The 14,463-nt window shown below is 45.9% G+C and overlaps 1 protein-coding gene across 7 annotated transcripts in view; it reads right to left on the reverse strand.

Annotated features, from left to right (window-relative positions):
• The window catches only part of PELI1 (pellino E3 ubiquitin protein ligase 1), a 44,829-nt gene extending 37,548 nt beyond the window's left edge, over positions 1 to 7,281 (reverse strand). For 2 of the 7 annotated variants that reach the window (XM_080615485.1, XM_080615480.1), the window contains exons 1-2: positions 6,941 to 7,281; positions 6,239 to 6,290 (exon numbers count right to left, since the gene is read on the reverse strand). Coding sequence is in view for 2 of the 7 variants with exons in the window: in XM_080615483.1 (XP_080471609.1) it covers positions 6,243 to 6,276 (34 nt within the window). In the remaining 5 variants the exon portion in view is untranslated. Of the gene's footprint in view, positions 1 to 3,421; positions 3,557 to 6,238; positions 6,291 to 6,940 lie in introns of those variants that run through there. The other 5 variants (XM_080615483.1, XM_080615486.1, XM_080615482.1 and 2 more) reach the window with 5 other exon arrangements.
• Between the last annotated feature and the right edge of the window lie 7,182 nt (positions 7,282 to 14,463).

Here is a 14,463-nt window from a genome sequence, read left to right on the forward strand (position 1 = left end):
TGTCAGCACTACCATCACTCTGGTTTCCCATGCACAAATAGCCACAAGTTTCCTACACATGAGGAACTCTACAGTTCGTCAGAAGATTTTGACATCCTTGGTAGTATGTTACATTTCCTTTCCTAAACTCAAAATAGAGTACTTGCCCAGCAGAAAGGAGCCAGACCCAAGAGAAAGCAGATATCCTACACCTGTGATATTAGCTAAGGATTGAGGCCCCTGTAGTCCCTTTCACTGTAGAACAGATGTTGAAAGTCATCCTCCACTAACCATGAAAACCAGCAGCAATCTAAAGACAGCAAATCAAATACCTACATGCATTTATTTCTTCCATGTTGAGCATTCCTCAGAGCATTTAAAGTGGCTCAGGGAAAAAGCAAACCAAGCCAAACAAAGAAAAAGTGTATTAGTGGGAAATGGCGGAACTGACATATTTTTAGAATTAGCAGTTTATCCCAAGAGGTGCATTACAGAAGGAAAATAAGCAACAAGTTCTTTAAAAGGAAGCAAATTACTTTACAGTAATCCTCCATGTGCAACGCATTTTGGATTTTTCCCTTATCCTTATACCAAACAAATAGTTGAGCTACATGATATGACAAAAGAACCATTACTTGTTTTCCCAGTTGAATCTTGTGTCGAACCATGATTAAGGCAATATTTATTCTTGTAAAAATATTGTGCTGAACTGCAAGTGCTTCAGGAAAGTGGAAGGAATATCAAGGTGGCATCTGCCAAAAATCTCAATATACGTATTAACAATTCAGGAAGAGCAGGAGCTCCTCAGGGACCACTTAACATTATTTAACATGACTTATTTGTCTTAGGACAAAGAAAATACACATGAAGTACTCACGTTTGTATGAGTTTAAAATCAAGTCTTTACTAGTTAATACTGCTTGACCCTCAGAAGCAGAAGGAACTGAGGACAGGGAAAGCAAGCACTCTGGGACAGGTCTGTAACCATCACAGAGGCATGATCCTAACACTAGAAAAGGAGCTAGAAATACATAACCTTAAGCCTAATTTTCCTATTAGTTTAATGTTGCCTTAAAGCATTCCAATGGACTTGATGGTTAAGGGGGCCATATGTGCTACACAGACAAACTAGTTCCCTTCCCAAGAGCCCACAGTTCCACATACGTACTTCATGTGCTGCCCCAGCCATTGCTGATCACTTCTTGGGCAAAGACGACCAGCTGGATGAAAGTATTTCAAGCTAGATCTAACATGGAGATGCCAGTTTGGTTGCTTTGACCCAACAAACAATTCAGACAACACGGATCAACAAAATGAATGATTGTGAATCAGAAGAAATTCTTAATTGTGAGGCTGGTGAGACATCGGAACAGGTTGCCCAAAGAAACTGTGGATAATCCATCCCTGGAAGTGTTCAAGGCCAGGTTGGATGGGACTTGGAGCAACCTGCTCTAGTGGAAGTTGTCCCTGCCTGTGGCAGGGGGTTAGAACCTTTAAGGTCTCTTCCAACTCAAACCATTCTATCATTCTGTGATCCAGATCAAGGGGTTACCATCCTAGAGGACAAGCTGGCAGAAGGGAGGAGGAAACTAACTCAACAGCTGCTACTTTCCAGTTGCACACTACTCCAGATAAACCATCAGACAACTAAAAATAGAAACAGTGCTTCAGAAGCACTGAAGGGGCAAGCAGGACAGGGCGAGATGCTCAAATCAGATCACTAAGTTTGCTCTTGCTATGCCTCCAGAAACTCTTGGAGACCTTGAGTTCCACTGATGCCAATGGCAGACCTTAACAGCCGTCTTAAGGAAAATAAATCAGTCCCTTTGAATTTGATGTCTATCCCCCCGACTTTGCACATGAATTAAAGAAAAGAGGTTTTCCAGCTCAGGAAAAAGTATTTTTAAACATTTGCAATGAAGTTCAAATGGTTATATAGCTGCAGACACACTGCATACAAGCAACTAAGTACATCCAGGCAGATGAATCAGTTGGCAATGGAAGAAAAAACTCATTGATGGTGGTCTACTTAAGGACAATTTTGTCTCGGCAGGTTTTTGTGTTTTCTTCATAGCGTTTTTGGTTTCTTTTTTCCTCTTTTGTGTGGTTTTGGTTGGGTTTGTTTGGTTTTTTCCCCATCTTCAAGTCCTAGCTCAAATAAACTACTCCCCAAAAAATCTCAACCAAGCAACTTGCTTCAATCTCATATCTTGCAAGCATCTACAAAATATTTTTGATACATCCCACTCAAAACCTCAATCAAACCACAGAGCAGCATTCTCTAGTAGCTATTCATATTATCAACTATCCTAATAATAAAAAATATTTTCTGTATCACTTCTAGTCTTTTTAACTTCAGCTTTTTCTTACTTTCCTTGCTGTTCATTTCCACGCTGTCTACAACATTGAGTTTCAGCCACTACAACAATGTTACAGACACACAGATTGAAATGCAGTGTTTAGTGACCAAAGCTTTTCTGCCAAAACCACCACACGTATCTCCCTGAACACTTAATATGTAAACTAACAGGCTGACAAAAGCACTCTATCAGCAAAAAGCTTGTCTACATCTGGGATTTTGATTAACTTTTGCAATTAGATGGTGCAATTGCTGCCCCCAACACATACATGCCCACCCTAATATAGCCTAAGCAGCACCCCTCTGGCCCAAGTATCTCTGTACTATTAAAAAAAATAGCTTTTCCCAAAAGGAACACTCTTCTCCCTTCTAAAAACACATTTATGCAATTAATCTGCTACAAACCAGGTCAGCACAGAAAAACATCTGGTTGACATAGCTGCACAGACAACATCAAGAGGGATCAAAAGTGTTTTGAGCCAGCATGATACATATCCAAAATCTTCTATAACATACTCTACTGGTGAACAAGGAAAGTACTGCAATGTGTCAACTGAATGAATCTTCTTCCCAACAGGAATATAATTACGGGACCAGAGTAAGAGGTTTTGACTGCTCCTACTCTGACAACTACCATGTGCCTTCAATTAGAAGAGTATAATTATAAGACACTCCCAATCCTGAAACCACAGCCAGAAGTGCAATGCCAGGTTCTGTCCACTCTGCTCTTGAGTAAATGAGATTCAAGTCCAAAATTCAGCATTTATAGCAATAAGTACCATGGGTGGCAGTCAAGTCAGTATCATCGAATTCATCAGCATGGACTAAGAGACAAAGTTAGCAGATTAACTTTTATTATCTATTCAGGAACTGAACTGTGCTCCTGCATGGAAAGGACCGGAGGATACTGTCAATCCTTAACCAAACACTTCCACCCAGGCACTGAGTTCAGTCTGAATCAAACAAGCTGCAGAACAGTTCACACTCGAGCCCACATCCCAAAACACCACCTCTCAACATGGACACCTAGTATGCCAGCCAGGAGACACTGGCGGAGCAGGACTGGTATTGATAACAACCTACCTTCAGCACAAGGTGCCAGCATAGGACAACAGACTTTCCCTGTAGAGCTTTCCAGTCAACTGTGTCACATCCATTCATGACTACAGGGTTATTCCAGAAAGGTAATTTTGAGCAGCTAGCAACATTTGGTGCTCCAAATCACATGACACAGGTCAGCAATAGAAGTCTACAACACAGGGCTCACCTAGGTATCCCGTAAGCTGTGCAAACTGACTTGTGCAAAGCACCTCTTCCTACTTGAAACAAGATCTCCTTTTCAATCAGTAGAAATACAGAATACTTAGAAAAGAACATATTCATAGTTCAAGGCTCTAATTTTTCTGCAAATCAAGTTATTGTCAATAGATTTACTGCTTTTAGGAAAATGCTGCAACAGCATAAAGCTTGCCTTTCTTTTTAGTTGCAGGATGATTTCTAGCATGCCAAAGAGCTTTTGTCTTACCTGAATTTTGAATATATTGATTCAAACATTTTAAACAAGAAACACTTACAATCACTTGTGAGTATTAATTGCCACATCCACTGCAAAACATTAAGGCCATAAAGAACACACCACTATGCCCCAGCTACACACTGGAGAGACTACAGCAGCATAGGGAGAGGGAGATCCACCCCAGGCTGCCTATGGCCTTCTGAGAGGCATAGAGCCACTTCAGCTTTGCCCAGCTGACATGATTTGCACCTCACGGGATCAGAGCTAAGCTGCTATTTTACCTTCTTCCGCATGAATCTTTCCATCCAGGCAGACTAACTAGGCCCGGTTAGGGATGCAGTATTAATTTCATGAGAATTGGGGGACTATAGTAGGACTATGAGATTCACTGGTGCATCCTGTTAACCTCTAGATTGAAAGGAAACAGAAAGCAGATCAGACGGAAACACGCTTACTTTTTCCACTGAAACTCAGCAGCATTTAGCTGCGCTCGACCTACTTCCTACACCATCTCTTTGCTGTCACTTCCTTTGACATATTGTCAGCACGCTTTTGAATCTGGAGATTAAGGAATGAACGTCTGGGAAGCAAAAGAGCTAGAATTTTTCCTCTTGATGTACAGTCAAAACTTTTACAGTTGAACCAGCCAGGCGCACACAGTGACCAGCTAGCAACAAGTACCTCCAACTACTGGCATCCTGCAGGAATTCCTAATCAACTGTGTAATTTCACTTACAAGGCTGCACTTAAATGTGACTGATTTCTCATGAAACACCCTCATTCTTCCTTTTTTAGCTCAGGGCATAGATTAGCATCTACAAACAGCTTTGAGTTTTCTCTTTTCCTGTATTCCAGAGTTCCTGTCTGAGAAGACATTTTATATAAAGATATACTTGCAATTAGTTCCTTCCAAATGAATAAATGTCTTAAATACCACTGGCTCCAAGCAGATGATGCTCTATTTTTCATCTACAAACACAATCGCTAACTATAAATCCTGAAGTGAAAGGATCCTGTTTTCCTTGCCTACTTTCTTAATAGAAACCAGCATTGATACCAAAGTACAAAACAGAGCAGATTTTATACTACGGAAGTTCTGCTTTAACTTAAATACTAGTAGTTACTTAAAATCTTACTTTCCAAGATGAACACTAGCATGGCTATCTGAGGTGCTGAGAAATACTGTGTTTAGTAAGAACAGAAACATTATGCACACTTCACAAGACTACATTCAGCATAACATAGGTGCTCCTACAATTGAATTCAAATGAATTTAATTCATTTGAAATAGGAGACGTTTAAGCTTAAGGTAGCTGCCTATATACAAGCAAAACGCATTCCTAAAGCTTCCTGCCAGGCCATTCATAGGTCTTCAAAAGAGTTAGGACACTTAATCTCACACAGCACTAAATGGGTCTATTTTTCTAACTACGAGTGCTCCATTTTCTACAAACTGGGGTTTTTCTTGTGGGGAAGGAGGCCAGGGAGAGGAGAGGAGCAACTGTTCCGTGCAGACGCCTGAACTACATTACTCACTTCAAAACTGTCGGCCTAAAACATTACAAAGCCACACGGACCACACGACAACACAGCCTGTTCAAGCTGAAGCTTTCATCTTCAACTAACCTAACTGGCACAAAAAGCAACAGAAGATGTATCATCAACAGGTCATCTGGCCGCTTCTTTGTAACAAAAAACCCCCAAGAAAAGCTGCTGAACAGAAACCGGAAACAGCCTTTTTTTCCCCCGGCTCCCCCCAGCGCGTGTTCAAAATGGAAAATATAAACCCATCGTTCTCCTAACACCAAGCCGCCAGCTCTAGCTGAAATGCTTTGTAATTTTACTTGCCGAGTGGTGTTTTCAAGGCAGGGGAGTCCCAGCAAACACAAATGGGTGGCCTTTAAAAGGCCAGAAACACGAGAGCAGTACAGCTAGGCTGCTTTTTGCTTGCATGTATTCTAGAAGCTGCATTCTGCAGAGCTGAAGTAGCTGCAGGTTTTGAGGGGGTAGTTAAAACAAAAACAAAGGGGAAAAGAAAACCAGCCCAGCTTTCGGTATAAAAACATAGCAACTGCTTTAAAATATCCTTTTTAAGAGGCAAGAAATACTCAGCTGAAAACACAACTGCTCCTCCTCTCCCCAGCCTTTTAAAAACTCTTTTTCCATGGCTGTTAGAGGCAGAACTGTTCCCCTTCTATCAGCTCCTCCTGAAACCGCGTTATTTAACTATTTTGAGGGGAAAAAAAGGCAAAAAGAGTGAAAAGAAAAACCCGACCAAAGTTGCGCTGGATGCCAGGGTGCTCACAAAAGAGCCGAGCCTGAAGATGTGAAAGAAGCCTTCCAAATCCCTCAAGAAGCTTAAAATTAAAAAGGACACAACTTACCTACCAGCTATCTGGATTCTTCCGGAGTGAAGCAACATCAAATTCGGACGAGCTAGGGGATAAAAAATAAAGAAGGAAGCTCTCCCACCACGATTTTGCAGGGTAACAACAGCAAAACAAAATCCCCCTTTGTTTTGTTTTCACCCGCCTGCGTGCAGCTCCTATTGAGCGCTCCGGCACAGGGGGCTGCGATAAATGGAGCCTGGACTGGAGCGGAGGGACTCATTCCCCACCGAAAACAAACATCTCGCCCCTATCGCCCCAAAACCCCACCCCCGAGCCCGGCAAAGCCGCGGACTGCGAACACTGAGCGAGTTCTTGGTCTGTTTTAATTTCAAAGTGGTGCTCTTCCCGAGAGCAGGCGGCTCGGCAGCCGCTCCATGACAAAGAGCTTCCTTCCCCCAGCACATCCAGCCCCGGAGCAGGGCTCGGCCAACTCCGGGTGGGGGGGACGGGAAAAAGGACCAAGAAAAAAAAAGGGGGGGGGGAAATAAAGAATAAAAGAAAAAAAGATAACAAACTCCCCAAACCCCGGATAAAAAGAACAGACAAAGAGAATTAATGTAAAGACTAACAAAACGGCAGCCTCGCCGAGGCGCAGCACAAAGCAGGGGAGAAGGAGGGCGAAGCAACCGGAGGAAGCGGCCCCCCCCCCCCCCGCCCTCACGATACGGGCTCTGTCGCGACAGAAGCGATACTCACCCTCGGGAGGAAGGCAGCTGGAGGAAGAGGCACCCCACGCCAGCAGCAGCAAATCCCCCGGAGAGGCCCAGAGCAAGTGGGAAAGGAAAGGGGCAGCCTCAGCCTTCGTCCACCGTCTTCTCACGGCCGCGCGAACGACGATAGCTCCGGCTGGGCGAGAGGAAAGGCAAAGAACCTCCGCAGCGCTCCCCGCAGCCCCTGCGGGCTCCGGCAGGCCGGTGTGGCGAGCGACAGGCCGGGAAGCAGCGGCTGCAGCTGCCGGGAAGCGGCTGAAGAGAACACCCGATCGACACCGGCTCCGCGCCTCCTCCCCACCCGCTGCTACCGCCTCGCCTCACCGCGCCACCCGCCCCTTGGGTCGGCAGCCGCTGCGCGCCCCCGCACCCCACCGGCGGGGGCGGGACCACGCACGTCGCGGGGCCGCGCCCACCTGCCCCGCGGCATGACGGGAGTTGTAGTTCCCCGGCCGCGAGGGGCTCTGCTCTGTGTGCGTGTGTATACGGGTGGGTACGTGTCTATGTGTGCGTATGTATATATGTGCACGTTTGTGTGTGTGTATATGTGTGTATGTGAATATGTATATCTATATATATGTACCTATGTGTATATGTCTGTATATGTGTGTCTATGTCTGTCTATATATGTATAATATGTGTGTATACATCGAAACGTAGAATCACAGAATGGTTTGGGTTGGAAGGAACCTTAAAGCTCATCCAGTTCCAACCCCCTGCCATGGGCAGGGACACCTTCCACTAGAGCAGGCTGCTCCAAGCCTGGCCTTGAACACTGCCAGGGATGGGGCAGCCACAGCTTCTCTGGGCACTCTGTGCCAGCGCCTCAGCACCCTCACAGGAAAGAATTTACTCTTAATGTCTGATCTATATCTCCCCTCTTTCAGTTTAAAGCCGTTCCCCTTTGTCCTGTCACATTTATGCCTTTGTACAAAGCCGCTCTTCAGATTTCTTGTAGTCCTTTTAGGCACTGGAAGCTGCTTTAAGGTCTCCCTAGTACCTTCTCTTCTCCAGGCTGAACCACCCCAGCTCTCTTAGCCTGTCTCCATAGCAGAGGTGCTCCAGACCTCAGAGCATCTCTATGGCCTTCTCTGGACCTGCTCAAGCAGGTCCATGTCCCTCTTGTGTTGGGCACCCCAAAGCTGGATGCAGGATTGCAAAGGAAGCATTTCATGAGAGTGGAGTAGAAAGGGAGAATCCTCTCCCTTGACCTGCTGCTCATGCTGCTGGGACATGGTTGGTTTCTAGGTGCAAGCACACACTGACAGGTCATGTTGAGCTTCTCGTCAACCAACACACACAGGTCCTTCTCCTCCGGGATGCTCTCCATTGAGTCTCCTCCCAGACTGTATTTGTGCTTGGGATTACCTGGACCCAGGTGCAGGACCTTTATGAACCTTGTTGAACTTCATGAGGTTTGCATAGGCCCACCTCTACACACACATAGGTATGTATCTACGTGTGCATATGTGTGTATATATATGTATATGTATGTATATATGCATGCTCATATATTTGTGTATATATGTGTGCACATGCATACACTTATCCATAAATATGCATGTGTGTATATATAATACATGCATGTATATATGCACATATCACATCTGTGGGGGTTTGCAGGGATTCCTGCCAACAGGGAGCCCAGACCCAGCAAGCAAAACCCAAACCATAGCCACCCAATTCCCTGAACGTGGCTTGGCCATGCAGGAAGCTGGGTACCGCTTAGGCTGCACGGCTGCAGCACACCATGGGGCAGGGATGCAGTGAACACTCTCCCTTCCTCCATTATAAGCTCGCTTTCCAAACATCTGTGCACATCTGTGGATCTCAGTCCTGACGTTCTGGTAGGGTGGAACACTGGGGCAATATATTGAGGATAGATGGTGGGGCAGCAATCCCCACCTGTGAGGATCTAGGGCCAGCAGCCACAGCTACACACGTGTTTAAAGCTTGGGAGCCTCACATTGCTTGGGGAATTTGAATGAGGGACTGATGGATCCTTTACAGACACAACAAAACCCTCAAAATTCTTCGTTACAGAAATATCTCTACATGAGCAAACCTCCCCATCCCTGCAAACCAAAGCCTTCTGCCTTTTAATAACACAAAGAATGGTGGAATAAGAAACACACTTGCTAGGAGTCAGAGGTGATGCTCAATGGCTGTTACACAGGCTCAGGACTGAATACGAACTGAATGGAGCGGCTGACGCCTGGTGTGCAAGCCTGACACCGCTCGGGCTCACGCTCAGTGCTGCTTTGTGGATTTTTAGCCTCATTTCTTTGCCAGAGTGAAATAAGTAATCCTGGATATTAAAGTCTGTGGTGTGCTGCCCTGATCCTGTCAAGATAAGTCTTGCTCTATGTGTGCTTAAATAAATATATAAAAACATATTCTGAGCAAGGCAGGGAGATCGCTCCGCTTCATAGGCTGCTCTTGCAGTACTGATGATGATGACTGTGGTAGTGGTTCTTCAAGAGCATTTGTTTGGACAAAATATCTTCTTGTAATAAACACCTTGAGATACTAGTTCAGCTGAAAGACCCTTCTAGCAATGGAAGAAGGAGAAAATTAACTTAAACAGGGGAAGTTTAGATTGGATATAAGGAAGAAATTCTTTACTGTGAGGGTGGTGAGGCACTGGAATGGGTTGCCCAGGGAAGTTGTGAATGCTCCATCCCTGGCAGTGTTCAAGGCCAGGTTGGATGAGGCCTTGGGTAACATGGTTTAGTGTGAGGTGTCCCTGCTCAGGCAGAGGGGGTTGAACTAGATGATGTTAAGGTCCTTTCCAACCCTAACGATTCTATGATTCTGTATGACTTTTTTCTGTTTTCCATAGCTTAATGGAAATCACAACCTGGCTGTGGCCTTCAAATTTATTTTTGTTTTCTCGTACTTAGTGATAAACAAATAAACTGATTTTTAAGGGAAAAGGGTCTTTTGCCACTGCACCTCTCAGAAAACAACATTATCTTGCCCTAGCATGACGCACAAAGTCATAGAATCGTAGAATCATAAAATCATTTGGGTTGGAAAGGATCTTAAAGATCAGCCAGTTCCAGCCCCCTGCCATGGACAGGGATGCAAGTTAATGGACATGCTTCTGTGGCTGTCACACTGAGAGCTACGGAGGAGTTAGCAAGGGTTAGAGAGAGCGGTGCCGAGCTGTGTAAGCACAGCTCTACTCGTCCTTAACCCGAGTTTCATTGGCCTGGGATTTTTAAAGAGAGATTAAGAGATATAACTTGCAGCTCCCAGATTACAAGAACAAAAGGGTCAGGGTGATCATCCCTTCTAACCTCTGGTGCATAACCCGGGCATCCCAAAAATAGCTTTTGCCTCAAAGGCGGTTTTTCTTTTAAAGAAGCGTTGACACCTGAGATTTAAATAGCCTGGGTGGTAAATCCATCCCCTCTTTTGGTGACTGCTGCAAACAAAGCCCCGTGTTAAAACTGAGCTCTCCATGGAGTGTTTATTGATTTGCGTTGGATTTGCTGTGGTTTTGTTCTCGCACTCAGCAGCCCATTATCTCTGCTTTATTTCCAACCTAGGTATTTATAGCCCTCTGATGGAGGTATCCTTTAATCCCCTCTTTTCTGAGCTACCAATACCAGAATCCCCTAATCCTTTGCTACAGGGCAAGTCGTATCTTCATCCTTGAGCAGGGGGAGCGCAACCTGCATCTCCCCATAGCTGGATGTGTTGCTTCCCATGGGATTTGGCCATCGAGGGAGTAAGGAGCACGCGTGCAGGCACATGGGAGATAGATGGCAGGTGATGGCAGCAAGAAGATGTGGTGGAGAAGCTCCTTGCATGATCCCCAGCACCAAAAGCCCTCTGGGTCCCAACTGGAAAGAAGCCACATCTCCCAGGGTCCAGCTGTTTCCTTCCCCAGGATGGGGGGAAAAAGCTGGGGGAGATGGGATGCGGAAAAAGGTGAGGGATAGGTGGAAAGCCACCTCATTCATGGACAGGCATCATGCTGGGATGAGCATGGTGCTGCCTGACCCCTGTGCGTTGCCTTACGTGCTCGGAGCTTTGCGTGTAATGAATCACTTGCCACACGTGTGATGCAACATGACAGTGTTAATAGATCTCATTATTATCCAATTTACTAGGGGAAACTGAGGTGTGGAGAGGTGAATATCACGCCTGGGGCATACTGGGGCTAGATTGCTAGACCTCACGCTGCTGTCCCATGCTCGCTTTACTAAGCCATATCGGAATTAGATGCAGTCAGCAGAAGCACCCGAAGAGGATACTGAAGAAAGACTGGGGGCAGAGAATGAGCTCAGCATTCACCATACAGAGCTTTGCCTCTATCATTCATTTCCTGACACAGCAAACAGTCCCTCTTCCCATGTTGAACGGGGTCCTGTTCAGCTCTCAAGAGCTGCTCCAGGCTACTGTCATCCGCTATACTCTTCTGTAGTAGCTGATGGGCTTATCACTTTGACCCTTGGGAGGCTCTTTCCTGATTTTACTCAGCCATGCCACCCTGAGAAGCCTCAGAAGCCAAAGCACAGATGAGGGATTTCCATTATCCCAGCATCCCTGCTGCCCTGGGGACAAGTCACTGGCTTCAAGGGTGCTGCAGCTGAGCCTGGCCCTGACCCATGGTAGTATCTACAGCATCCACAGTGGGGCCGGGGCCAGCGTCCCATTGCGGACCCTCTTTTATTTAACTCTAAATTAGCACCTTTGTTCTGAATAGCCTTTGGCTTCCAGGAAAGTGATGAAATTACCATCCCTAGAAGTGTTCAAAAACTGTGTAGATGAGGCCCCCAGTGACATGGTTTAGTGGTGGTCTTGGCAGTCCTGGGGGAATGGTTGGACTTGATGATCTTAAAGGTCTTTTATAACCTAGCTGATTCTATGATTCTGTAATGGACTTCTGCTTCATGAATCGGTCCAATCCCTTCTTAAGTCTGGGCAAGCATTTATCCTTCTCACAACTGCCTGGCTTAGCCCCGCTCACAGTTCCTTTTCTGATCTCCATCATGCCTCAGGGTTCATTTCTTTCTCAAACACAGTTCAGAGGAAGCTCGAGAGACAAATCATCATTACAAAGCATTCCTCCTGTAGGAGGAACAGTTTTCAAAAAGCTTTTCTTTCCCCACTTTAAAAAACACAAGAGAGGAAACAGCTGAGTTTAGTGGCTGCTTTTGGTATTTCCTTATATTTAACACATGCCTCTTGCTATGGAAAAAGAGCAACCACCACTCGGGGCTTAAAGTCTTCTGTGACATGCCCAGAGGTCTGGAGAAGCTGGTGCTAAAACCTGGACTTTATAACTCAGCTTGCTGCCAGCAGCAAGCCTGGGGGCTGGTTTTCCCTCTGATCCTGACACATTCCCTTGTCCCGTAAGCTTGTACCACTCCATGGGGAGACAGCAGGGAGCTGAAACATTAAAGACTCATTTACTGGGGGAGCCAAGCTGGCCTGAGGTAACCCAGCACCATGGATAATTGATTGGAGAAGGAAGGGTGGGTACGTGGAGCATCATCTCTGCTGATCCATCTAATTTCAGACCATTTTTCCCCTCCCAGAACTGAAACATGGAGCTGCTGCCCGGCAAAGTGGAGCTCTGAAATCATCTTTGATATTTAAACAACTATTTTCTGTTTTCTGACAGCCACTGTTCCAGCACTTGTGTCGAACAGGCTTTCTGAGCCAGATATAAAATAAATTGACACATGGTCCCCTCTAATGTTCCCATCAGAGCACGTATGGTCCTGTGATCTCACTGCAGCGATGAAGAAATCATAAAGGCTCTTAGCCAGGTTTCTGTGCTGCTCTAAGCTGCATATGGCCCCAACTGCAATAGCTCATTCACACTGCACTGCTCCTGTCTATCTTATTAAATAAAACAACCCAAGCCAAAGTGGCTTGGCTGGACTTGTGGCCATGCTGCTAAACACCCTGCACCCCCAAAAGCAGATGGCTGGTCCAAAATTCCCCCTCTGGCTCCAGTGCATCTCCTGGCCATGCCCAGATCATCTTCTAGACCTAGGATGCCAAGTTCAGCCCATCAGGATACTTTACCAAGTCCTTCCCAAAACCTCAGCCTCTCTAAACAAGCTGCCTTCCCAGGCTGCGGAACAGAGGTTAGCATCACCTTTCTCATCCAGCCCCTGAGATTTGGAGGGATTCAGACCTACACCTAGACAAACCTCACTGGGGACAGAAGGGACCAAGCATGATGACAGGGCCTTGGGTGTCTGCTGGTGCCACAACGTGCTGCTGTGCATGCCTGCGTGGGTAATGGCCGTGGCTCGGTGCCATGAGCTGTGATTAAGTCATTAGTCAGACTTCTGTCACGTGAAGATATTTGAGATTACAAGTCAATGCTGAATTCCTTCTTGGAAGGGTTAAGCAAATTAATATTTAGCTCCAGCTGACAGGAGGTCAGAGTTTGTCAAACATAAGATACTGTAACCCACGGTGCAGACATCACCCTGATCAGCAGGTTTTTGGGTTCTTCTAAAAGAACATGCTAATTCCTCTGTCTCATTACAAACTCAGCCTTTGGTCCATCAAGGCTCACTATCAGATGATGGTTTAAAAATGAACCATCCTTGCAGCCTGTTCATACTTTTCCATGCTCAGTGATGTGGGTGTGTGCTTGTACTTAGCTGCTCTGTGCTGAGGCAGAGTAAAGGGGTGGCTGTGCAATCATTCACGATCAATCAGACTGATCGTGTGTGCCAATTAAATTATGTTCTTCCAACAGTTCTTAGAAATGTAATTTGCTTTAAGTTAATAAGCAAACATCTATCCTTCCAAAATGTATTTGCAGAGATGTAAAATCAAGAGGCACTTCGTAATGGCAGAGAAGAAGGAGAGATGGAACTGTTGCACCAGCACAGTGTTTGGTGAGCGTGCTGCTGGCAGTCAGCCACTCAGATGGACATGTATCAGCCCCACCGAACTACATCAATTGATGGTGAGAGACAAAAACTGCAGTGCTTCCAGAGGACCTCCCTTTGAAGATAACGGCAAAAAAGGAGCGTAGCAGCTCATGAAGCCTCCCGCTGTCCCTCCACTGAGGACAGAATTGCACCCTGCAGGCTCAGTTGTGAATTTCATTGCTTTTCCTTGCACATGGGTCTAGTTTGTTCAGCCCCTGCAGTGATTTCTTCACCACCTGTACCCCACTGGGTGCAGTCAGCCCTCCACCAGCAGCACCCCAGAAGCATCTCATGGGTGGTTCAGATGGAGGAAGGTACTAAGCTGCTGCTCAGCCTCACAGTAGTCCTCCCGTGGACCATGCAAACGGACATCTCAGCTTTCCCAGACACCCACTCCAAAAATTAAAGTCTTTTTTCCCCCTTCTTTTTCTTTTGTTCTCTAAAGCACAATCTCTGAAGCTGTCCTTAGAAGGACATCAGCCCCATGCATTTTCCCAGAGAGGAGGACATGGTAGCACCTCCCCCTCACCCAACCCATGACTCAACCAGCTAAACGGAGGAGGCAGGTGTTACTTTAGCAAGGCATATTTAAATG

This window comes from Psittacula echo (genome assembly GCF_963264785.1).
Source record: "Psittacula echo genome assembly, chromosome: 4".
Taxonomy (NCBI): Eukaryota; Metazoa; Chordata; class Aves; order Psittaciformes; family Psittacidae; genus Psittacula; species Psittacula echo.